The sequence below is a fragment of the Schistocerca piceifrons genome, chromosome 5, assembly GCF_021461385.2.
Source record: "Schistocerca piceifrons isolate TAMUIC-IGC-003096 chromosome 5, iqSchPice1.1, whole genome shotgun sequence".
Taxonomy (NCBI): Eukaryota; Metazoa; Arthropoda; class Insecta; order Orthoptera; family Acrididae; genus Schistocerca; species Schistocerca piceifrons.
Window position 1 is genome coordinate 164,783,008 of NC_060142.1, and position 24,249 is coordinate 164,807,256.

Sequence of the window (24,249 nt, forward strand, 5' to 3'; positions counted from 1 at the left end):
GATTCAGCATCTTGCGGAAAAGATTCACGCTTCGTTTGTCAGCATATGAATAATCTCCATTGCCGCGGAAACAAACGTGATAGCTTGTTTACCTTGTGTATTTTAATCTTACAATGACTTTTGGCGCGATATTTTGGAGCAACACTGTGCAATCTCGAAGGACATCGTTAGCCTAGGAATGGGCTATCTGAAGGATCTGTTCATGAACAGATGTGGATATTTTGGTACTTCTTAAACTGCCACTTCTGTCGAATACAGACAGAGAGAACTGTATTTACATAGACAGGGCATCTCAAGAGCAGTAGTCAGTATTCAGAGATACGACAGGAACAATAGTTCCAGCCAAAAGTCTGGTAAACATGGGCTCTAAAATATATACCTTAAGACGTATGAGCACTTCTTCGTTATTATGGAACGAGTCTCTTCTACTGCAATCTATTTGTTTTCCGTATTTTGCGAGGAGGGAGTATGGACCGAAACAAGAATAAATAGTTTGTGGGCGCTAAGATGAATAACTTAGAGCTATAAGCACTTGTTCAGTAGAAGAAATGCGTTTCCCAGCAGCGAAGATGAAAAAGTGCTCACAATTCTGAATGAATGCATCGTAGAGAGCATGATTATTAAGTTCTTTTGCTTCAGTTGATCATTCCTGCCGTATTCCTGGATATTTAACAATCCTGCTGGGACACCCTGTATGTGTGTGTTAGTGTGTGTGTGTGTGTGTGTGTGTGTGTGTGTGTGTGTGTGTGTGTGTTTGTTTCAGAAGTGATAGTCAATTTTCTGGGATATGAGAGGAAAGATCATTTAAACAAGTCAAGTAAACATGGTCTCTTAAACGCATACCTTCAGAGCTATGAGTAATTCTTGATCTTCGATACTGTGAAACAAATGTCTTCCGCAGTAGTCCGCCTGCTTAGCTGTTGCCGGCACGGTAACTCAGTGTGTTTGGTCAGAGGGATAGCTGCCCTCTGCAATAAAAAAACTGATTGAGTGGATCATCGAAGAACATGAACGGGTGTTAGGATACGTCCGCACCGAACAAATCCAACGAACAATATCGACCAAATAAGATTTTTAAAAAATGGTAACGTATTTGCCTACCAAGGAGTGGGCCCGGGTTCGATTCCCGGCCGGGTTGGAGATTTTTCTCCGCTCGTGGACTGAGTGTTGTATTGTCCTAATCATCCTTTCATCGTCATCACCGACGCCCAATGTGGCATAAGACTTGCAACCCGGCGACTGGACTTCCACGGACGGGGCCACCCAGACACCAATGCCACACGATCATTTCATTTTTTTTCTTCTACAGCAAGCTCTTTCCTTCCCATATTTTGGGAGGTGGTAATATGAACCAAATCAAGAAAAAAGTGTTCGCTAAACATACACTCTGAAAGGCATATCTTAAAAGTTATGAGCACTTGCTCATCAGAAGAGTTGGGTTTAGAAGTAGCGAAGATGGACAAGTGCTGATAGTTCTTAAGGTATGTATTTTAGAGCACATCTTTACTGGACTTTGTTTCTTGTTCTTGTCCATACTACCACTTCCCAAAATATGGAAAGCAAAGAGCTTGCAGTACAAGAGATCTGTTTCACAGTACTGAAGATCAAGAATTGTTCATAGCTCTTAAGGTATGCGTTTTAAAGCCCATGTTTACTTGACTTCTTTGCTTCGAATGATCATTCCTGTCATATCCCTGAATATTGGCGATCGCTTCTGAAACATGTATGGCTAATTCTGGACAATTTTCTTTCTTAGTTAGTGCCTGCTTCCTATTTTGTTTCCTGAAACAGGGGTTTAGTGGAGTGTATCCTTTGATTTGATTTGCAAACTTTTGTAACAGTAGTGTGTTTTGTGGTTCCTAAAGTTTTCTTCAATTGAGTTTGTGTATCTATAGTGTATTGAAGCGGGGACCTAGAAACGACGAAGGGGCTTCGTCCCGCCGTAGCCCTCAGTGGTCGACAACCCCACAAGAGGCTACAGCAGTCCACCCACACCAGTGCTGCCCCACACCGAACCCAGGGTTACTGTGCAGTTAGCCCCCAGTGTACGCCCCCTTCCCCCCCCTCCCCCCCCCCCCCCACCCCTCCGGGATCGGCTCATACCAGGCGAGTGTACTTCAATGTTTGCGTGTACACGTACGTGAAGACTGTTAGCGCAGCAATCGCCATCATGTGTAACTGAGGCGGAATAGGGAGAACCAGCCCGAATTCGCCGAGGCATATGGAAAACCGCCTAAAAGCCATCCATAGGCTGGCTGGCACACCGGACCTTTACACTAATCCGCCGAGCGGATTTGTGCCGGGAACCGGCACGCCTTCGCGCTCTGGAAGCAGTGCGTTAGACTGCGCTTCTTGCCGGGCGGACGTTCAATTGAGTTTAGTTGTTCATTAACATATTTTATTTTACTTTGTCTAAGTATTTTACCTGTTTTCTTCTGACTTCTAAAAAATTTCTCTTCTATGGTTTCTACTTTGTCACAATTATAATTTAAGAAGGTTCGTTATCTCTCTTCTACTGCGTTATCATAATTTGATTTCCACCGTGGGTGCTTGGTTTTGTCTTTAATGGGATCAGTTCTCTTGTTTTCTGTATCATTTTCGTTTGGAAATCTCTACAGTTGCTTGTAGGTTGTTTTTACCGTATTTCTGTATGTATTGACTCTTGTAGGCTAAGAAATTTGAGATACAGAACCAAGGATCGTGAATCATTTACGATCACTACCCGAAAGGTCTGTAGTTCCACATATACTTTCTTACGGGATTAATGGATATAACAAGGATTCAGGTCTTTCAGTGCTCTGTCAAACTCTTCACGCAGTATCACATCTCCCGTTTCTTCATCTACATCCTCTTCCGTTTCCATAATATTGTCCTCAAGTACATCGCCCTTGTATAGACACTCCATATACTGCTTCCACCTTTCTGCTTTCCCTTCTTTGCTTAGAACTGGGTTTCCATCTGAGCTCTTGATATTCATACAAGTGGCTCTCTTTTCTCCAAAGGTCTCTTTAATTTTCCTGTAGGCAGTATCTATCTTACCCCTAGTGAGATAAGCCTCTACATCCTTACATTTGTCCTCTAGCCATCCCTGCTTAGCCATTTTGTACTTCCTGTCGATCTCATTTTTGAGACATTTGTATTCCTTTTTGCCTGCTTCATTTGATGCATTTTTATATTTTCTCCTCTCATCAATTAAATTCAGTATCTCTTCTGTTACCCAAGGATTTCTACTGGCCCTCGTCTTTTTACCTACTTGATCCTCTGCTGCCTTCACTATTTCATTCCTCAAAGCTACCCATTCTTCTTCTACTGTATTTCTTTCCCCCGTTCCTGTTTATTGTTCCCTTATGCTCTCCCTGGAACTCTGTACAACCTCTGGTTCTTTCAGTTTATCCAGGACCCATCTCCTTAAATTCCCACCCTTTGGCAGTTTCTTCAGTTTTAATCTACAGTTCATAACCAATAAATTGTGGTCAGAGCCCACATCTGCCCCTGGAAATGTCTTACAATTTAAAACCTGGTTCCTAAATCTCTGCCTTAGCATTATATAATATATCTGATACCTTCCAGTATATCCAGGCTTCTTCCATGTGTACAACCTTCTTTCATGATTCTTGAACCAAGTGTTATCTATGATTAAGTTATGCTCTGTGCAAAACTCTACAAGGCGGCTTCCTCTTTCATTTCTTAGCCCCAATCCATATTCACCTACTATGTTTCCTTCTCTCCCTTTTCCTACTCTCGAATTCCAGTCACCCATGACTATTAAATTTTCGTCTCCCTTCACTACTTGAATAATTTCTTTTATTTCATCATACATTTCTTCAATTTCTTCGTCACCTGCAGGGCTAGTTGGCATATAAATTGTACTACTGTAGTAGGCATGGGCTTTGTGTCCATCTTGGCCACAATAGTGCGTTCACTATGCTGTTTGTAGTAGCTTATCCGCACTCCTATTTTTTATTCATTATTAAACCTACTCCTGCATTACCACTATTTGATTTTGTATTTATAACCCTGTATTCACCTGACCAAAAGTCTTGTTCCTCCTGCCACCGAACTTCACTAATTCCCACTATATCTAACTTTAACCTACACATTTCCCTTTCTAAATTTTCTACCCTACCTGCCAGATTAAGGGATCTGACATTCCACGCTCCGATCCATAGAACGCCAGTTTTCTTTCTCCTGATAACGATGTCCTCTTGAGTAGTCCCCGCCCGGAGATCCGAATGGGGGACTATTTTACCTCTGGAATGTTTTACCCAAGAGGACGCCATCATCATTTAATCATACAGTAAAGATGCATGCCCTCGGGAAAAATTACGGTTGTAGTTTCCCTTTGCTTTCAGCCGTTCGCAGGACCAGCACAGCAAGGCCGTTTCGGCTAGTGTTACAAGGCCAGATCAGTCAATCATCCAGACTGTTGCCCCTGCAACTACTGAATAGGCTGCTGCCCCTCTTCAGGAACCACACGTTTGTCTGGCCTCTGAACAGATACCCCTCCGTTGTGGTTGCACCTACGGTACGGCCATGTGTATCGCTGAGGCACGCAAGCCTCCCCACCAACGGCAAGGTCCATGGTTCATGGGGGTGGGGGGGGGGGAGGGGGGATGATTCTGCAAATACTAGACAGGAAACCGATTTGAATTGAGGCACATTTTCTTAACTAATGTAGGTGAGGCAGTTTCATTTACCCATAAGTCTCCAGAAGTGCTGAAAAATAGGGTAACCTCAAGTTTTCAAATCTAACAAGTAAGTTGAAAGGCTTTCCTGGCGTGCAACCCATTAATTCTGCACAGGATTTTCTTGCAGTAGCTTAAATACTCTCTGTATTGAACTACATGAATGTGTATGCTGTTCAGTTATATTGTTTTCCTGCTGTTTTCTTCTATGTATATGTATACATGAAAACAGGCCTCTTAGTGTGTATTGAAATATTAATGAGTTTGTACTCACTGAATTCTGCCTAAAGTACCGTTGACGAAAAAATCTTGTTCAAAAAGAAATTAGTGTTTATATTTTACAATGAACAGGCATAAGTGAAGAGAATGAATTTTTTTTGTGAAAAGACACCAGTGGCATACGGTGATCATGTGCTAATGTGCTACAGCACACTGTAAAATTGCACTAAAATTATGTCATTATCTTTGAATGCGAGTCGGAAATCACAATGAAATCTCGCTCTATCCCTTCCACTGTGAGCCGGAAATTGCGCTAAAAGTACGACACTTCTATACGATTCATGCTGGTATGGAAATAACGTGACAGAAAACATATTTTACAGCGCTATCTCAGCGATAACTAAGACCCACTCTCATGTTCTGAAATGACGGTCAGCCACGCTACAGTCTACACGGAGAAGGAAAGCAACTGTCTGTTTTTGACTCCGCATGCTCTGATGTGACGTCATTCCTGCCGGTGCTGAGGGTGCTATGTTGGGTCACAGCTCAAGATTAGGATTTTTGAGCACTGCATGTAAGGTATTGTGCAAGCGTAGAGTATGAGGACTTTTAGAGGAGCAGCTGACATGTTGGTGCCATAACCCAGTGGTCAGCCTGCTTTCAGCAGTGGTGAAGCGAGGACGCCTAACGTTGCGTCTTGGCTCTTGTACTGCTTACGAGCAGTGCGTGTTTGTTTAGTTCCGCATAGTGGCTTACCTACGTGGCCGAACTCACCAATCATCATGGCGTTTCCTATCGCCAAGCCACGCTTAAATTAGAGTTTTCTTTGGATCATGAACGACCAAAAGCGTATGAAGTAGAACGTTTTATATGGGACGAAATGCGTCTGCCACCGGAAGATGTTCTCAGAATTCATTTTTCAATCGTTAGTGCCAAAGTGTACGTAAAGCTGGTGAATGAAGAACTGTGCACCGACGTTGCGTGGCGCCATTTTAAAGATCACAAGTTGCGATACTCCGAAAGTTGAAGTTTTCGAACTCCCGCTTGAGGTGCTCTTGGAGGTTGTAGTGGCCACCTTTAAACCTTGCGGCAACGTTGTCGGTCACGTTGCTGACAAGTGAACGTCTTTGAAATATACCATATCCTCAATGGTGCCCGTCAGATAAAAACTGGGCAAGTCTGGTTATTACCGGCTGCAGTGCTTTCGTCGGCCCCTATGATGTACAGCCGCGTACTTGTTCAGATTGTGGGCAGGGAGGCTATGTCCCTTCGGAATGTCTCCGACACAGACAGGTTCAGACGCTGATCAGAGACGTCGCTCTCCCGGAGTTGCTCAATGTGTTGTCTCTGTCTTAAGCGTCGGTAGCGGGGCTGCCTTCTGCTCCCATTCTGAATCAGTCGGCGCCGGCGTCTACTCCTCTCGATGACACGATGAACTTCTGCCTGTCTCCCCTACACTGCCACCGGAGGCAGAATCGACTGTCGATGGCCGTCAGCAGCCACAAGTTGTTTGTCCCGAACGAATGGTTGTGGATCATGGAGCTGTACCGATCTCCACTTTTCTGCCGTCTGGCCTCATGTCGGACGACAGCTGCTTGACACGGAACAATATGCTCGGAAGCAATGGTCGCCGACAAAACGGAAGATACAGCGCCGTACCCCTTCTGACGATTGCCTCGGTCAAACGTGTGCACAGGATGACGACCCTCCTACCGATGATGCACTGTCCTCTGACGCCCTAGGACCGGATGACAACGGGCTCCCCATCCCTATCTCCAATCAGCAGCCACTTGGTGACACCGCCGACCTTTCCCCGTCTGTGGATGATGCGGTTGCCCTACTTTCCTGTCTGACGCTGCCTATGAGCGCACCTCATATACACTACTGGCCATTAAAATTGCTACACCACGAAGATGACGTACTACAGACGAGAAATTTAACCGACAGGAAGAAGATACTGTGATATGCAAATGATTAGCTTTTCAGAGCATTCACACAGGGTTGGCGCCGGTGGCGACACCTACAACGTGCTGACATGAGGAATGTTTCCAACCGATTTCTCATACACAAACAGCAGTTGACCAGCGTTGCTTGGTGAAACGTTGTTTTGATGCCTCGTGTAAGGAGGAGAAATGCGTACCATCACGTTTCCGACTTTGATAAAGATCCAATTGTAGACTATCGCGGTTGCGGTTTATCGCATTGCGACATTGCTGCTCGCGTTGGTCGAGATCCAATGACTGTTAGCAGAATATGGAATCGGTGGGTTCAGGAGGGTAATACGGAACGGCGTGCTGGAGCCCAACGGCCTCGTATCACTAGCAGTCGAGATGACAGGCATCTTATCCGCATGACTGTAACGGATCATGCAGCCACGTCTCGATCCCTGAGTCAACAGATGGGGATTTTTGCAAGACAACAACCACCTGCACGAACAGTTCGACGACGTTTGCTTATTATTCCAGAACATAGTACATCTCGGACATCGGTTTCCTGTTTGTGTAACAATGTTGGGGTGCTTCTTTGTATCACCAGCATAATGATAAGTTAGCCAATATATTATATATGTAAGACAGAGCACCGACGGCTATATTGTTAATTTAGCCCTACAGTGCACGAAGTATTACATGCATTAATTAACATTTTTATAGTTACACATGTAAGTAACTCCTCCTCAAATACTGGAAATTACTACTCTTGTCGAAGCTGATAAAACTGTGGCGATTTCAAGCTAACAAATTAGTTAGATTGATGATAAAAATAAATGATCGTTATCTCTGAAATGAAGAACTAGAAAATGTAGTTTATATCGTTAGATATATGAAACGTATCTGTCTCTTACCGGTTCTTCTGGAGCGTCCTTCTTTCCCGGTTTTGCCTTCTTTGGTTTCTCAGGCGGCAAAGACTGAAGAACAAAAAGAGATTCATCAACTCAAGAATACTGTAAAGTAAGCTATATTTGAATTATTTCGTTCGTTCGCACATTAAATCATAATATTCTTATGGTAGCACTAGTAGAAAATGAAAATGAACACGTCTAAAGATATGATAAAGAAACAATATAATAAAAGGTGGCCGCAGTATAGTCATCACTGAAAATCCTTATAAGTCTGACACAAAATAAGTTACCATCGTTAATAAACAAGAGAATTGCTTTTTAAAGGAATTGTAGGAAAAATGAAAACCGAGCTCGTCTAAACTGTTGATGAAAAAACCCTATAATACAAGTTACCCACAATAAGATAGGGCTTGATAATACACTCCTGGAAATTGAAATAAGAACACCGTGAATTCATTGTCCCAGGAAGGGGAAACTTTATTGACACATTCCTGGGGTCAGATACATCACATGATCACACTGACAGAACCACAGGCACATAGACACAGGCAACAGAGCATGCACAATGTCGGCACTAGTACAATGTATATCCACCTTTCGCAGCAATGCAGGCTGCTATTCTCCCCTGGAGACGATCGTAGAGATGCTGGATGTAGTCCTGTGGAACGGCTTGCCATGCCATTTCCACCTGGCGCCTCAGTTGGACCAGCGTTCGTGCTGGACGTGCAGACCACGTGAGACGACGCTTCATCCAGTCCCAAACATGCTCAATGGGGGACAGATCCGGAGATCTTGCTGGCCAGGGTAGTTGACTTACACCTTCTAGAGCACGTTGGGTGGCACGGGATACGTGCGGACGTGCATTGTCCTGTTGGAACAACAAGTTCCCTTGCCGGTCTAGGAATGGTAGAACGATGGGTTCGATGACGGTTTGGATGTACCGTGTACCATTCAGTGTCCCCTCGACGATCACCAGTGGTGTACGGCCAGTGTAGGAGATCGCTCCCCACACCATGATGCCGGGTGTTGGCCCTGTGTGCCTCGGTCGTATGCAGTCCTGATTGTGGCGCTCACCTGCACGGCGCCAAACACGCATACGACCATCATTGGCACCAAGGCAGAAGCGACTCTCATCGCTGAAGACGACACGTCTCCATTCGTCCCTCCATTCATGCCTGTCGCGACACCACTGGAGGCGGGCTGCACGATGTTGGGGCGTGAGCGGAAGACGGCCTAACGGTGTGCGGGACCGTAGCCCAGCTTCATGGAGATGGTTGCGAATGGTCCTCGCCGATACCCCAGGAGCAACAGTGTCCCTAATTTGCTGCGAAGTGGCGGTGCGGTCCCCTACGGCACTGCGTAGGATCCTACGGTCTTGGCGTGCATCCGTGCGTCGCTGCGGTCCGGTCCCAGGTCGACGGGCACGTGCACCTTCCGCCGACCACTGGCGACGACATCGATGTACTGTGGAGACCTCACGCCCCACGTGTTGAGCAATTCGGCGGTACGTCCACCCGGCCTCCCGCATGCCCACTATACGCCCTCGCTCAAAGTCCGTCAACGGCACATACGGTTCACGTCCACGCTGTCGCGGCATGCTACCAGTGTTAAAGACTGCGATGGAGCTCCGTATGCCACGGCAAACTGGCTGACACTGACGGCGGCGGTGCACAAATGCTACGCAGCTAGCGCCATTCGATGGCCAACACCGCGGTTCCTGGTGTGTCCGCTGTGCCGTGCGTGTGATCATTGCTTGTACAGCCCTCTCGCAGTGTCCGGAGCAAGTATGGTGGGTCTGACACACCGGTGTCAATGTGTTCTTTTTTCCATTTCCAGGAGTGTATCATACAGTATAAAGATTCTCCAAATTTGAAGGCAGAAAGCAACCTTTTGCTCAGTACAATTTTTCTGAATTCGACGAAGATTTACATGGATGGATCGAAGGCCATCAACGACGGCGAAGTAGGCCGTGCAATATGCAACGCTGAAGAAGGTTATCAAGTCCTGTATCCTGTGTGTAAGAAAGCAACAGTCTATTACGCAGAAGCCATCGCAGTAAAATAGTGCAGATATGGCACAAGAAGCACAGTAGGGGCATTAACCGATTCCCTAAGCGTATTAAAGAGCCTTAAAAAGCCAGAATGGCACAAAAGTACGTTGTCTATAATTATAGGCTTTATTAAAGAAATCGTTACAAATATGCATGCAGGAATAGTAAGAAATTTCATGTGATTCTAGGGCACAGTGGCATCTTTCATTATGAAACGGAAGACAGTTCAGCGAATCAAGCAATGAATTTAGGAGATATCCTAATGACAGAGTTCCTTATCAAGAAACGCTAAACATAATCATTGAAAAAGGCAGAAAGGACTGGCAGAGACAGTAACTCGACCAAGATGTTAAAAGGCGTACATTATGGCCAGGTGCAATTCAAAACTGGATTTATTTTAATGGGTTATTGATTAGAACAGGAGCAGACGATTCATAAAAATGATTTCGTGGATGTACTTAAGTCATGCAAATTCTCAACCCACCCGCTCCAAATAAGAACGAAGGAATCTCTGTTATGTGATTTATACAGTGAAGAAGGGGACGTGAATCATCTAGTAGTCTCGTGTACCAGATGGAAAACACAACAAAATTCCCTTATGAGCTCATTAGTTGACGCAAAGATTCCTCTTCCAACATTGGCTGCAGTCTTATTATCAACACAAAAGAGTGCACTAGCATTAAATGTAATGTTCAACCATTTCAATATGTGTGACCTAACTATCTAGAGACTCACATATAATGCGTGGAAATTTGTGTGACGTTATGTTTTCTTTTTTATTGTTATTATGGTATAATAACTTAATGAACAGTGTGTAGTATGAAATGCATCAGTCATTTATTCCGTGGTATTGTCCAAAGATCGCGGTCCACACCACAGTTGGCAACGCGCATTGATCCCATAGACATTAGTGATGTCTCGCTGCAGCACACAATAACGAATAGGAGAGGCTGGAAAAGGCACGCATTCTTTCTCAGCACAGCAGTACCCTCGCATGGAGATCAATATAGAGCCGAGCATGGAAGCGCTCTGACCAGTTTGTAACCTCAGCTGAAGCAGTCAACACCAACGAGTAGGATTCAAGTCTCAGACGGAAATGTACTTCTGTAAATGTCGAAAGTTGTGCTTCAAGAGAAGAGCAATAATTGTATGCATCAAGTGATGCTTTAGTAGCCAATGACAGTTGTAAATTATCGAACGTTGTACCAATGAGCCATCATCCTAAGCATTCCTAAAACCCACGGCTATGGTCGGATGATTGCAGTTCCGTCATATATATATATATATATATATATATATATATATATATACATATATATATATCAAAAAGGTTTTGAATCACCCTGATTCCCAGAAATCCTGAATCCTGAAGATAGACGTTGACTGTGGATATTGTATCACAGACACAGTTCCTTTGCCTGTTCAGAGATGTCACTAAACCCAACCAAAGATGTAAACAACCACGCATTAGCAGCTCCTATTAGACGAATGGGGTTCGACAGCCGATCAGTTCCAGTCATTCCACCAGGAAGGAGGTACACGGCTCGTTTTGTCTGTAGTTCAACCATGTCTAGACGGTCAATACCGCGGTTCAATCGCGTCCGCATTGTTACTTTGTGCCAGGAAGGGCTCTCAACAAGGGAAGTGTCCAGGCGTCTCGGAGTGAACCAAAGTGGTGTTGTTCGGACATGGAGGAGATACAGAGAGACAGGAACTGTCGATGACATGCCTCGCTCAAGCCACCCAAGGGCTAATACTGCAGTGGATGAGCGCTACCTACTGATTATGGCTCGGAGTAACCATGACAGCAAAACCACCATGTTGAGTAATGCTTTTGTTGTAGCCCACAGGACGTCGTGTTACGACTCAAACCAGATCGGTCTGACGGAGGAGATAGAGAAGATCCAAAGAAGAGCGGCGCGTTTCGTCACAGGGTTATTTGGTAACCGTGATAGCGTTACGGAGATGTTTAATAAACTCAAGTGGCAGACTCTGCAAGAGAGGCGCTCTGCATCGCGGTGTAGCTTGCTCGCCAGGTTTCGAGAGGGTGCGTTTCTGGACGAGGTATCGAATATATTGCTTCCCCCTACTTATACCTCCCGAGGAGATCACGAATGTAAAATTAGAGAGATTAGAGCGCGCACGGAGGCTTTCAGACAGTCGTTCTTTCCGCGAACCATACGCGACTGGAACAGGAAAGGGAGGTAATGACAGTGGCACGTAAAGTGCCCTCCGCCACACACCGTTGGGTGGCTTGCGGAGTATCAATGTAGATGTAGATGTAGATGTAGATGTAGATGTGCGCAATAGGCTGCATAAGGCGCAAATTCACTCCCCACGTCCACTGCGAGGCCCATCTTTGCAACCACGACAGCATGCAACGCGGTACAGATGGGCCCAGCACCATGGCGAATGAACCGCTCAGGATTGGCATCACGTTATCTTGACCGATGAGCGTCGTATATGCTTTCAACCAGACAATTGTCGGAGATGTGTTTGGAGGCAACCCTGTCAGGCTGAACGCCTTAAACACACTGTCCAGCGAGTGCAGCAAGGTGGAGTTTCCCTGCTGTTTCGGGGTGGCATTATGTGGGGCCGACGTCCGCCGCTCGTGGTCACGGAAGGCACCGTAACGGCTGTATGATACGTGAATGCCACTCTCCGACCGATAGCGCAACCAAATTGGCAGCATATTGACGAGGCATTCATCTTCATGGACGACAGTTCGGGCCCCATCGTGCACATCTTGTGAATGACTTCCTTCAGGATAACGACATCACTCGACTAGAGCGGCCAGCATGTTCTCCAGATATGAACCCTCTCGGACACGTCTGGGATAGATAGAAAAGGGCTGTTTATGGACGAAGTGACGCATCAAGCACTCTGAGGGATCTATCCCGAATCGCCGTTGAGGAGTGGGACAGTCTGGACCAACAGTGCCTTGATGAAATTGTGGATAGTATGCCACGACGAATACAGGCATGCATCAATGCAAGAGGACGTGCTGCTGTGTATTGGAGCTACTGATGTGTACAGCAATCTGGACCACCACCTCTGAAGGTCTCGCTGTATGGTGGTACAACATGCAATGGCTAGTTTTCATGAGCAATAAAGAGGGCGGAAATGTTGTTTATGTTGACATATATTCCAACTTTCTGTATAGGTTCCGGAACTCTCGGAACTGAGGTGATTTAAAACTTTTTTTGATGTGTGTATATGCTCTTGATCCCTATTACGCTTGATTTGTCCCCATGACTGGAACACGTTGGATTCCTAAAGTTAGCTGACCTGGTCAATGTTTGCATAAACAAATGCAGATGGCGCAGACTAGTACATCTCTTTACAATAATCGTCTCTTGTGTATCCATATAAATGAAAGAATGAGGGACTGTATTGTCATTTAGAGAAGTTACACATATAATAATAATACGCTGTAATACAGCAAAGATGTTCCGATATTCCGATACATTTTGCTTTGGAAACTCCCCATATATTACTCTGAAAGTGGAAATATTTCATGCGCTCGTCTAGTTGAAGATTGATGCAACCTTGGCTAGTACGATGTGCACAGACCCCACGATTGCACAAAACTGACCAAGCACAAGATCGTGGCAAATGGAGGTAGGGAGCCAAAAGAGGGAACTCCACTACAATGTCGTACTAACGCTAAGGAAGAAGAAGAAGAAGGAGAAATGTTGGGTATGACCATATAGCAGAACTGATACTCTAATGTCAGAATGGTTCTCTTGGGACATAAGATAGTATTCCATCCCCAAAGCATTCTCCTGTGTGCAGAATATTCACTTTCCACGACAGTAAACTAAGTGGGAAGACATGGGACACCTCCACTACCGCAGAAGATGCGTTTTACGGAGCCATAACCTGACTACTAACAACCCCCAGAGACGTGAAATGCCGATTTATTGCCCGCTGTAACGATGGCAGTAGCCAATCGAGTTTTTTCCCTCTCATAAAGTCTACATTCTTGAAACCTCTTATGCCTGACACACTGTATTTCAGACGGTCAGAGAAAAAGTTCTTATTTGACCTGTCAGACTCCAAACTGCCAGAATCTACACTTTAGACACAGGAAATTCTCTCCTGAGCTTTCAAAGGTGTCAGATTTCAATGTTATATTAATGCAGGCATCGATTTACTATGGACAGTGTGATACACCTCTATGAGGAACCTATTTTATGCTAGTGAACCCAGAAATGCTACGGAAGTGCTAAGTATTAGATATATGTCCTAATCTCTCAGTCCATCTCCTCCTTCACCTCCGTTTGTCCATATTTTCATCCTCTCTCTCCCTCTCTCTGTTCATCACCTCCTTTCCCTCTCAGTCCACATTCTCCTCCTCCCTCTATCCACACATTTTATCCTCCTGTCTCTGTCCACCTCCTCTCCCCTCTTTCTGTCTATTTCCTCGCCCCTTCTCTGTGCATCTACTCCTCCTTCCGTCTCTGATCTTGAGGCTTGTATATTGTTATTGCAAATTCAGATTCCTTAGTAGTGGTGGTGGTGGTGGTAGTAGTAGTAGTAGTAGTAGTAGTAGTAGTATTCTAATTATAAGCTGATAAGCCATAAATACAACTTTTCTGGTTTCTGTGGAAACTGACTGCGAAGAGGGAAACAGAACAGCACATTGTTGTGTACACCATTTTTTTTAAAAAGTATATAATAAGAAAGAATATGTATGGGAGCAACAATGTTTCTAATGGTTTAAATTCCCTACCATCGTAGTTCACATTGACTGTAAGAAGCCGCGCGGGATTAGCCGAGCGGTCTATGGCGCTGCAGTCATGGACTGTGTGGCTGGTCCCGGCGGAGGTTCGAGTCCTCCCTCGGGCGTGTGTGTGTGTGTTTGTCCTTAGGATAATGTAGATTAAGTAGTGTGTAAGCTTAGGGACTGATGACCTTAGCAGTTAAGTCCCATAAGATTTCACACACATTTTTTTGATTGTAAGAAAGAAAACAAAACTGCACATATTCACAGCAGAGTCAAGCGCAACAATTTACTTCTTGTAGTCGATTTTAGTGGAAAACTTGTACATGGCTGTTTATAGCTTATGTTCATAAGAGTGTGCTGCAAAAAATTGATATAAACTTTTGGAGATTTTTGCTAACAACGTTTCACTTTTATGTATTGTGTACATGTATATATATTATATGTATTAAAAATTATATAGCCTATTTCTGTTCGAGCATTTACTAGAGTAGCACGTAAAAATTTGCAGTTAATTGGTTAAGAAATTTTTGAGACTTTTGGTAACTTTGTTCCCCATTTCTATATTAAATATGTACTTATATATTATAAGATGACACTCCAGGAGGCCTATAAAATATGAATGTGTTCAAATGCAATGTTGTGTCAAAATTTCAAACCAATCGGTGAAGAACTTTCTCTGTCTTTAAGATTTTGTACAAATGTAGATTTAGTTTCTTATTTATGTGCATGGTATTGCTATACCACAAAATAATGCAATTGGTGTAGTCGGGTAAATATTAAGATGACTTTCTGGGTTATGCACAAGCCACAGGAAGGAAGAGTCCTGCGCAACGCTGTAGTCCGGGGCATTGACTTATACACATGTCACCAAGGCAGAAAATCGCCGTCATAGGATGAGAGTCGTCGCTGTTGTGGTGACTATGGACTATGAAGTAAGAAGACATATTGAGAGTACAGGAATGCTCATTCAGAAGCTCTGAAGAGCGAAGTTGGGCAATATTACAGCTCTGGCTAGGAGATGACCAAACAAGAAGAGCAGAAGGAATGAAGTCATCGCCAACCAATGGCGACATGCGATTACTAGAACCTGTTGCCTTTTCCAGGGTACGGCTGCTACTGTTGGCGGGCTATTGACCCGAAGATTTATAGATGCCCCTAAGTCAGATCCTCGCTATCAGATGTTGTCAGATGTGCTAAGACTACTGACACCCAGCTGCGAAGAGGGCACTATCTCGAACTGCCGTTTACTCATCTAGCAGCCTACAAGCTTCCACGCAACTGGGAGTACCACCGTGGGGGCTTGGCCGTTGTTAGCCACAGCACCGCAGTTCATATCGAGTCCGATGTGGCAAACTTAGCGACTTTCGTCCAGTGGGCCTCATAGTGGTCTACAGTATGTGCCTGGAGATACGCAGCTGCTTGTCTGCCATTGCAGTGGCGAGTGGACTCCCTACTGCCTGCTTCTTCTCCTGTGAGCAGACTCCGATGCTGCACGTTGCCTCTCAAGCTTTGGGTGTCACGGTGTGGTCTGTTGAATTTCCGTGTACGCCATCCTGAGATGTTTGGCTGCCACTAGGCAGTGCAGCTGACACGCTTGGGAATAACCTGCCACCTCAGGAGCTCGGCTTCGCCTCTAATGTCAACCATCACGACAAAGCTGGCAGTGCGCTGATGACAGCATCCCCTTGCTAGGTGCATGCTGCTTCCGATATACGTGTGCTGGCTGCCCAAATACTGTTTTACTCTGAATAATAAATGTTTACATTATTAATAATATTCCACAGGGCGTCTGGCAGGCATCCACTCAGCCTATCACTGCTCATCCTCGCCCTGAATGGTGATACATCGATCTCCTGACCTCGATCTATCTGTCACCACCAGCCATCTCAATGGCTCACCAACCCAATCATCGCAGTAAACTTTAAGTGCACTGCAGGCAAACCATGTTTTCAAATTTTCGGCTTAGAAAGGTCACTTGCATTAATTACACTCACACAAGCAGCTCCTCATGCTCAGTCCACGCCAGTATGGTTTCAGATCTCAAACACCTATAGACTATGTACTCAACTGACCATTAGAGATCATTTCAAACATGCAATACACATATGTGGTAGTAATACTAACTGGCATCGTTGACATGTTCGACAACCTTTGGTGGTATGCGCTATTGCAGTATTGAGAGAAATGTAAGTTCCTGCTGTCCTGTATAACAGTCTACTTGATAATATGAACAAAGAGCTGCATAATGGATAGCAGACCACTAAAACGTCCACAGGGGTCGATGTATGGGTCCACACTGTGAGATATTGTCATCGAGCAGGTTTTAAACGATAAGGACAGAGTAAATGGGGTAGTAGTATATGCTGACAACCAGCTGGTCGTGATATCTGCCAACTACAGAGCACAGTTAGAAAACAAAACTATGCAACTTCTTATGAGTGTGAGTGACTGGTGCAAAAACAACAAACACACGATCGCAGCAGATAAAACAATGCACTTATTATTTAAAGGTGCACTCAAAAGAAATCTCGTCATTAAACCTCATACCACCAACATACAAAGAAAAGGAGTGACAGGATACCTGGGCATAAGCACTGGCGAAAAAGTAACATTTTACGAGAACACAAGACTTACGATCTACAAAGCAACATAACAAATTCATAAATTGGAAGACTGAAAACTACACAATGTGGACTACCTAACAAAAGACAATGTGCACATATCACATTGCCCCCTTCGAGTCTATCATCTTTTTGTAGGGGATGCCTGGTTGAATCGACTGTTTTGTGACCTTCAAAAATAATGCGAGACGTGGGCAAAGAAGCATACTGCTCAGGCTTTCCTTGGATTTGGGCACAACGCTGGTGAAGGCAGGCACTGTGCGTGGTGTTGGGAGTGAGCACCACTGACATCACCATCCTCAAAGAGTGGTAGAATACTGCCTAAAGAGGGGCAGGGCGACAAGGTACTGGAAATAACAGGAAAACATATGACAGAAAAGTGCCAAGTAAACGGTGGGCGAAATGACACCTGGCAAAGAAAATGAGAGGCACGTGGGGAGGGACGTCCCGTCTACTCCTTCTCCCCCAGAATCCGGGAATAGATGAGGCCAAAGCATGACGATACAACGCACGCCGTGGTCCGGATTTCGCAGGCTATTTCTCATACTCAGTGAATCTATAATGTGTTGGCCTCAGTCAGACAGCCATACTTGTATGCACATGTTTAGACCACGGATCCCCTGAGCATGAAACATTACATTGCAACACGCAAAGAAGACCAAGGACAAAATAGAAGACATTGGACAAATAATACGACAATCAGATAGTTGATGTTATACACCGAGTTGATACATGGGATACTGATATGTACACATGCAAATGGTGGTAGTACAGCCTTCATAGGTATAAATGGGCTGTGCTTTGCCGAAACTGTCACTTGTACACAGGTGGCCCATGTGAAAAGGTTTCCGACGTGATTATGGCCGCTCCACGGGAATGAACAGACTTTGAACCCAGAATGGTAGTTGGAGCTAGACGCATGGGACGTTTCACTTCGGAAATCCTTAGTGAACTCAATCTTCCGAGATCCACTGTGTCAAGAGTGTGCCTAGAATACCTACACTTAACGGCCGTGAGCAGCGGCGTTTGCGCAGAGTTGCCATTGGCGACAGATAACCAACACTGCTTGAAATAACCACAGAAACAATATGGGACGTACGACGAGCGTATCTGTTAGGGCAGTGCGGTGAAATTAGGCGTTAATGGGCGCTTGCAGCAGAGGATCGACGCGAGTGCCTTTGCTAACAGCGTGACGTCTCATGCAGCGCCTGTCCAAGGCTCGTGGCGTATCGGTTTGACCCTAGACGCTGGAAAACCGCGTTCTGATCAGATGAGTACCTATTTCAGCTGGTAAGAGCTGCTGGTAGGGTTCGAGTGTGCCGCAAACCCCACGAAGCTATGGACGCACGATGTCAACAAGGCACTGTGCAAGCTGGTGGTAGCTTCACAATGATGTGGGCTGTGTTTGCATGAAATGGACGTCATGTTCCGAAACAACGATGGAGATTTTATGGATGCCAATACGTCATGTCACTGGGCCACAGGTGTTCTGCATTATTTTGAAGAACGTTCTGGACAATTTGAGCGGGTGATTTGGCTACTCAGATCGCCTGACATGCATCTCATTGAACATTTGAGATATAATCGAGAGGTAAGTTCGTGCACAAAACCCTGCACCGGCAACACCTTCGCAATTATGGACGGCTATAGAGGCAACATCGGTTAATATTTAAGCAGGGGGAGGGGGGTTCCAACGACTTTTTGAGTCCATGTCACGTCGAGGTGTTGCACAACGCCGGTAAAAGGAGTCTGACACGTCATTAGGAGGTATCGCATGACTTCCGTCTCTTCAGTGTATTTAACGAGGGGCCATGAACCTTATTCGAGGCATACAGAGAAGAATGACCACTCGCAATAATTCGAATGGACACGCAAGAAACACATTTAATGACACAGACTCAGATGGCGAAGGAGTCACAGACAATGATATACATATACGGATTTAGATATCATATAACATTAAAAATTATATATTCAGGACAATCATTATTGTATCTATATAGCAACCCACGTATAACATCTAAGATAAAAGGTACTATCAGTTTTGTTGAACATTCAACAGAAACAACGTACATACAACACACAGAGCTAAGTTTAGTTGCAACAACAAGTATAGTGCAATGACTGCATCTTACATGAAGCACTCAAAACATGTAATAAGTAGTAATAGTTAATAGATAACAGAAACACATACACACATAAACACACATTATTTTACGCTAGTGAACATTAAAGGTAAAAATACGGTATGTTACCACGGATGAAACAGGTTCTACTGAGTCCTCACATGTGGTACAGTTTGGTGCTAGAACTGCTAATTTCTATCTACAGACTTTCCCATCGGCTTTTATTTCCTTCTTAAAACCAATAATATTGTTTCCAGTTTCCCAAATTTAGAATTTATTAAATACGATTTGTCTGTATAACAGAGGCAGCCACATAGATCCCGAATAAACTTTGGTGTCAGGACTCTACAACTAATCTATAATCTTTCCCATTATCTTCTTCAGTTTCAACAAATTCCTAAAGTTGTATCTTAATACCCTCAGTTTTCAATAATTAACTTAATTTTCCCTTGTAACTCATTATTATCACTTCCAATTTTTGTTCTTGAAATAATATTTGCTTGTAGTGTTGAACAATATTTTTTACTACATGAAAAATGTGATAAGTGCGACCTATTTTTGGAAGACCAGGTGACTGGCCTCTAAATATGGAATAAAATGAAAATTAGTAACATTTGTTATTTAAAAATAATGCGTTTAGGTGCAGAAAGTTGAAATTAGCCCAACTAATTAAAGCGAAGCACTCAAGTGCGTGATTTGCAATCAACTGCAAGATGATCAAATGTGCCAGTTGCAGGAAGGTAATTAAAGTAAATTACAATTGGTTTTAGTCCCATACAAAGCTTTATCTTTGACCGTGGCTTAATTGGTGATGGTTACACTTTACAAAATTACTTAATACATTACTCTTAAATCATTAAACCAAAAAAATTAAACCAAAACATACATTCACGACTAAGTTTTAAAAACAGTAATATGTCCACTGTAGGATTTTTAGACGGGAGTGGGTACATAATATTTTGAATAGAAACCCATGTCCGGAAACGTTGCGTTTCCGTCCAACAGCGGTTTCAATTCAGATGTTTGACTCATCCACTTCTGTTTGAGGAATTGAATTAGGTGTGATGTAGTACAGTTATTAGGTAACAATTCGACAGAAAACATAACGAAACATTAATTTATCACTTAAGCACATTTATTTGTTTTAACACACTAACTGGTCCTGCATACTTGACCTTCCACAAAACGTATTGGATCCGTTCTTGGAATCTGTGCCACTAAATGCCCGTCTCGCAGCTAGGCAGAAGTTAGGTGACATCAGCGGTCTGTTAATTGCATAATCTGTGCGTAGAAATCTAATTCCACATACCTGCACAAACCTACCATCAAACCGTCGGGTCCCTGATACACAGAATCTGTGACGCATTTCGTTCCAAAGACGGACAAGCAAGCTGTTAAGCAGGTGGCCATAATGGTTTAGCCCATCAGTGTATATATTGGTGGCTAACACACCATAAATAATTCAGTAGGCCGTAGTGGAATAGAATGAAGAACTGAAGAGCAAGTGATTGATAGTGACTTCTACACAACAGATTACACCTGCTTATATATACGGTCCAGATGATATGACACGCTTTACAGCCAGAGTATGGAACGTGTCGAGAAGCTTTTGGGACTCAGATATTGGCACGATTATACAGCAGAAATGCGTATCTTCAACGAATTTGTTTTTCAGATGACGCTACGTTTACGTATCTCGAAAAGTGAATAAGCACAATAAGAGCGTATGGGGTTCAAAAAGTCCACACGTTGCCTTCGATCACGTAAAGGATTCCTCAAAATGGACCTTTCTTTTTGTCGAAAAATCAGTAACAGCTAACATCCATCTGGATATGCTGGAACATTTTGCAGAACTTCAAGTGAGAGACTCTCAGCCTGATGTGAGTTTCCAACAAGGTGCCGCACCACCACATTGGTGATTGAATAATTTTGAAATTTTCTTAATTAAAAATTTCCAGATAGGTTGATTGGGCCTGATGGTCGATCTGCCTGGACTGCAAGATCACTAGATGTAACGCCTTTGGATTTCTTTTTGAGGGGCTATGTAAGGGAAAAGATTTACTCTTGATCTGAATACAATTAAGAAGAGGAACGGCTGATGCTGGTGTTGCAGAAGAAATGTTGTCAAAGGTATGCCGGCACCTTTAACACATGTTGAAGTTTATTTACATCTTAACAAATACTTGTTGATTTACTCTTTTATTTGTCACAAATCACAAATTTGTAAGTTCTATAGTTTTCGTAAAATAAATATTTGTAATAATACAAGAAGTTTAGGACCAGCATGTAATATTAGTTGTTCTGAAAGCATGTGTTAGTTTCCTTATTAAATTAAATGCTTTTTATGTACTGTATGTTACTTCTTAACAGTCTAGTTACTAAATAAAAATATCATGTGCAGGCTTTTCCTTGACAAACAAATGAAGCCACAACATGACTTGTATTTAACATGACGCTCTAATGGATAAATAAATAGAACAGTGAAAAGGTATCTACAAAAGGTAGTCATAAACATTCTGCAAATCTCGTCGAAAAGGTTAGGCTGCGACAATGAAACTTGCTGAAACTACTTTACAAATTCATCTGTCAGTTCGACACATTTTTTCCAACGATGCATGATTTGCGGAGATCTTGGTTGCCGATACAGGGTGTTAGGGGTATAGGTAACGATGTTGTGATAATTGTTAGCTTAACATGTGCCTGCTTCTGTGTGTTAGTTGTTTTTCCTCTGCATGTAACAGTCTTCCCACAAACACATCACATAATTTACTATATAATTTACTACATTTTCTGAACGGTCGCAACTGCGCCATTAAGTGGAAAAGCCCGTCAGTATAGACCATCTGTCTTGCATCCATATGTTCACTTTAATAGCTGATCTACCACCCAGGCAAAAATAAACATTAATGGCCTGCTTATGCTATGAGTACTTGGATGTACTAACCAATCTCAAAACATACTACTCTAATGAAGTAAATACTGATGTAACATTGTTGAGCACACTGTCGTCAGTCACAAACAGGAATATCTACACTAATACATCTAATACCCTGTATGTACACTATGGATTTTCAAGAAGCGTTCCACCTTGAAAATAACTTCGTTGTGTTCCTCGGAATGCCTACCATGCAACCATGCAATAGCTTCTTCATCCCAGGATAGAAGAAGTAATCACTGTTTGCCACATGAGGAAAATATGGAGGGGAGGGTGGGGGGGGGGGGGGAAAGATGATATAAAATTTGCAAGCCCAAAGAAGCACGCCGCGTGACGTGACTATGTACTGTTTGGAATGAGCTGTGGTGTTGTCATGGAGCAACGCTTCATCTCGAGAGATTCCCTTAAGATTTCATTAGTGTGCTCATGTGGTGGTTTGCCACTTCCAAGTGTGCTGTTGGTACCACACCATGTCAGTCGTAAAAATACTCAGTACCATCTTTTTCCATGCCCGATGCGTCATAGCTTTATACGGCGGTGATGAACTTTTGAACCTACATGCTTCCACTGCTCTCTTTGCTGTTTCGCCTAAGTGTCACAGCGATACGCCCAACACTCGTCCACGGTACTAGAGAAGTCGTCTGGTTTGGGGTGTGACAGCTGCGACATTTCCGCTGCTGAATGGATTCGGTGGGCATATTTTAATGGGTGCAACAAGCCGGCGGTGACATTTCTCATGGCTGAAAATGTCATGCAAGACACTGAAAAAGAATGCATCACTTATCTCAGGTTTTCTACGGGCGTGCGCTGAAAAATAATATCTCAGATTTTTTGTGTCAAAACTGCTAAAGATTTTTAAATAACACAAACATTATTAACATTCTACCTCTTTAGTCTACACATTAGCAGTCCTCTGCCGCTAGAGGGCTCCGAATTGTAGCGTGTAACTTGGCGGTGCGTATCGTAACTATACCGGTGCGCGAGAAGCAACTTGCTGTGATCGAGTTTCGAATAAGAAGAGGTCGTCGACACGTGGGACACATTCTCCTTCAGCATGACAAGTCACACTATGCACGAGCGCTGCGACACCAGCAATTCGACGCCTTGGGTTCACCGTCATTCATCTTCCATACAGGCCCAACTTGACTCCAAGCGATTCTCATCTGTTTCCCAAACTTAAAGAACATCTTCTAGAACTCCACTTTGATAGTGATGAAGCGGTGCAAGCAGAGGTGAGGGTGTGCCTCCGTTAACCGAGTCAAAAATTACGCAGTGACGGTATAAACAAACTGGTCTCTCCTTGGGAGAAATGTGTTCGTCGTCAGAATGATTATGTTGAGAAATAAAAATGTAGACATGAGCAATAAAGATGTAGAATATTAATGACGTTTGTTTTATTTAAACAGCTTTAAGACTTTTCACACAAAAAATTCGGAGGCATGATTTTTGGTTCAAATGGCTCTAAGCACTATGGGACTTAACTTCTGAGGTCATCACTCCCCTAGAACTTAGAACTACTTAAAGCTAAGGACATCACACACATCCATGCCCGAGGCAGGATTCGAACCTGCGACCGTAGCGGTCGCGCGGTTCCAGACTATAGCGCCTAGAACCGCACGGCCACCCCGGCCGGCGCATGATTTTTCAGCACGCCCTTGTAGTATCAGCTCAACTGTGATACACGATTCCAGGTTCTTCGCAGAAAAGTATTCTACCAATTCATTCAACGCCATTCAAACTTGCTTGACCACAATGGCAGTGGCTGAGCCAAATAACCGCTGCTTCATATGATGGTGCATTATTGCCTAGCTCTTGCACTTGCTCAGCAATGATTGTTGCAGTTCTTGTTCTCCTTCAAGTGAAGAGAATGAGTTATCACAGAACACTTCAGTTACACAATATGCAGCGCCATTTTGTTTTGGCTGCTGAAGTGACACGCTACGGTACCATGAGACCTCAGTGTTTGCTAGAAATGCAGACAAACAAAAATATACAGTTACCTAACTTTATCTTTTCGAAATCGTGGCTGAAACCTAATGACTACC

General features: G+C 43.8%; 1 protein-coding gene across 1 annotated transcript in view; it reads right to left on the reverse strand.

Annotated features, from left to right (window-relative positions):
* The window catches only part of LOC124798838 (leucine-rich repeat-containing protein 43-like), a 90,161-nt gene that overhangs the window by 9,364 nt on the left and 56,548 nt on the right, over positions 1-24,249 (reverse strand). The window contains exon 5 of the mRNA XM_047262369.1: positions 7,747-7,809. Coding sequence (XP_047118325.1) covers positions 7,747-7,809 — 63 coding nt within the window. The remainder of the gene's footprint in view (positions 1-7,746; positions 7,810-24,249) is intronic.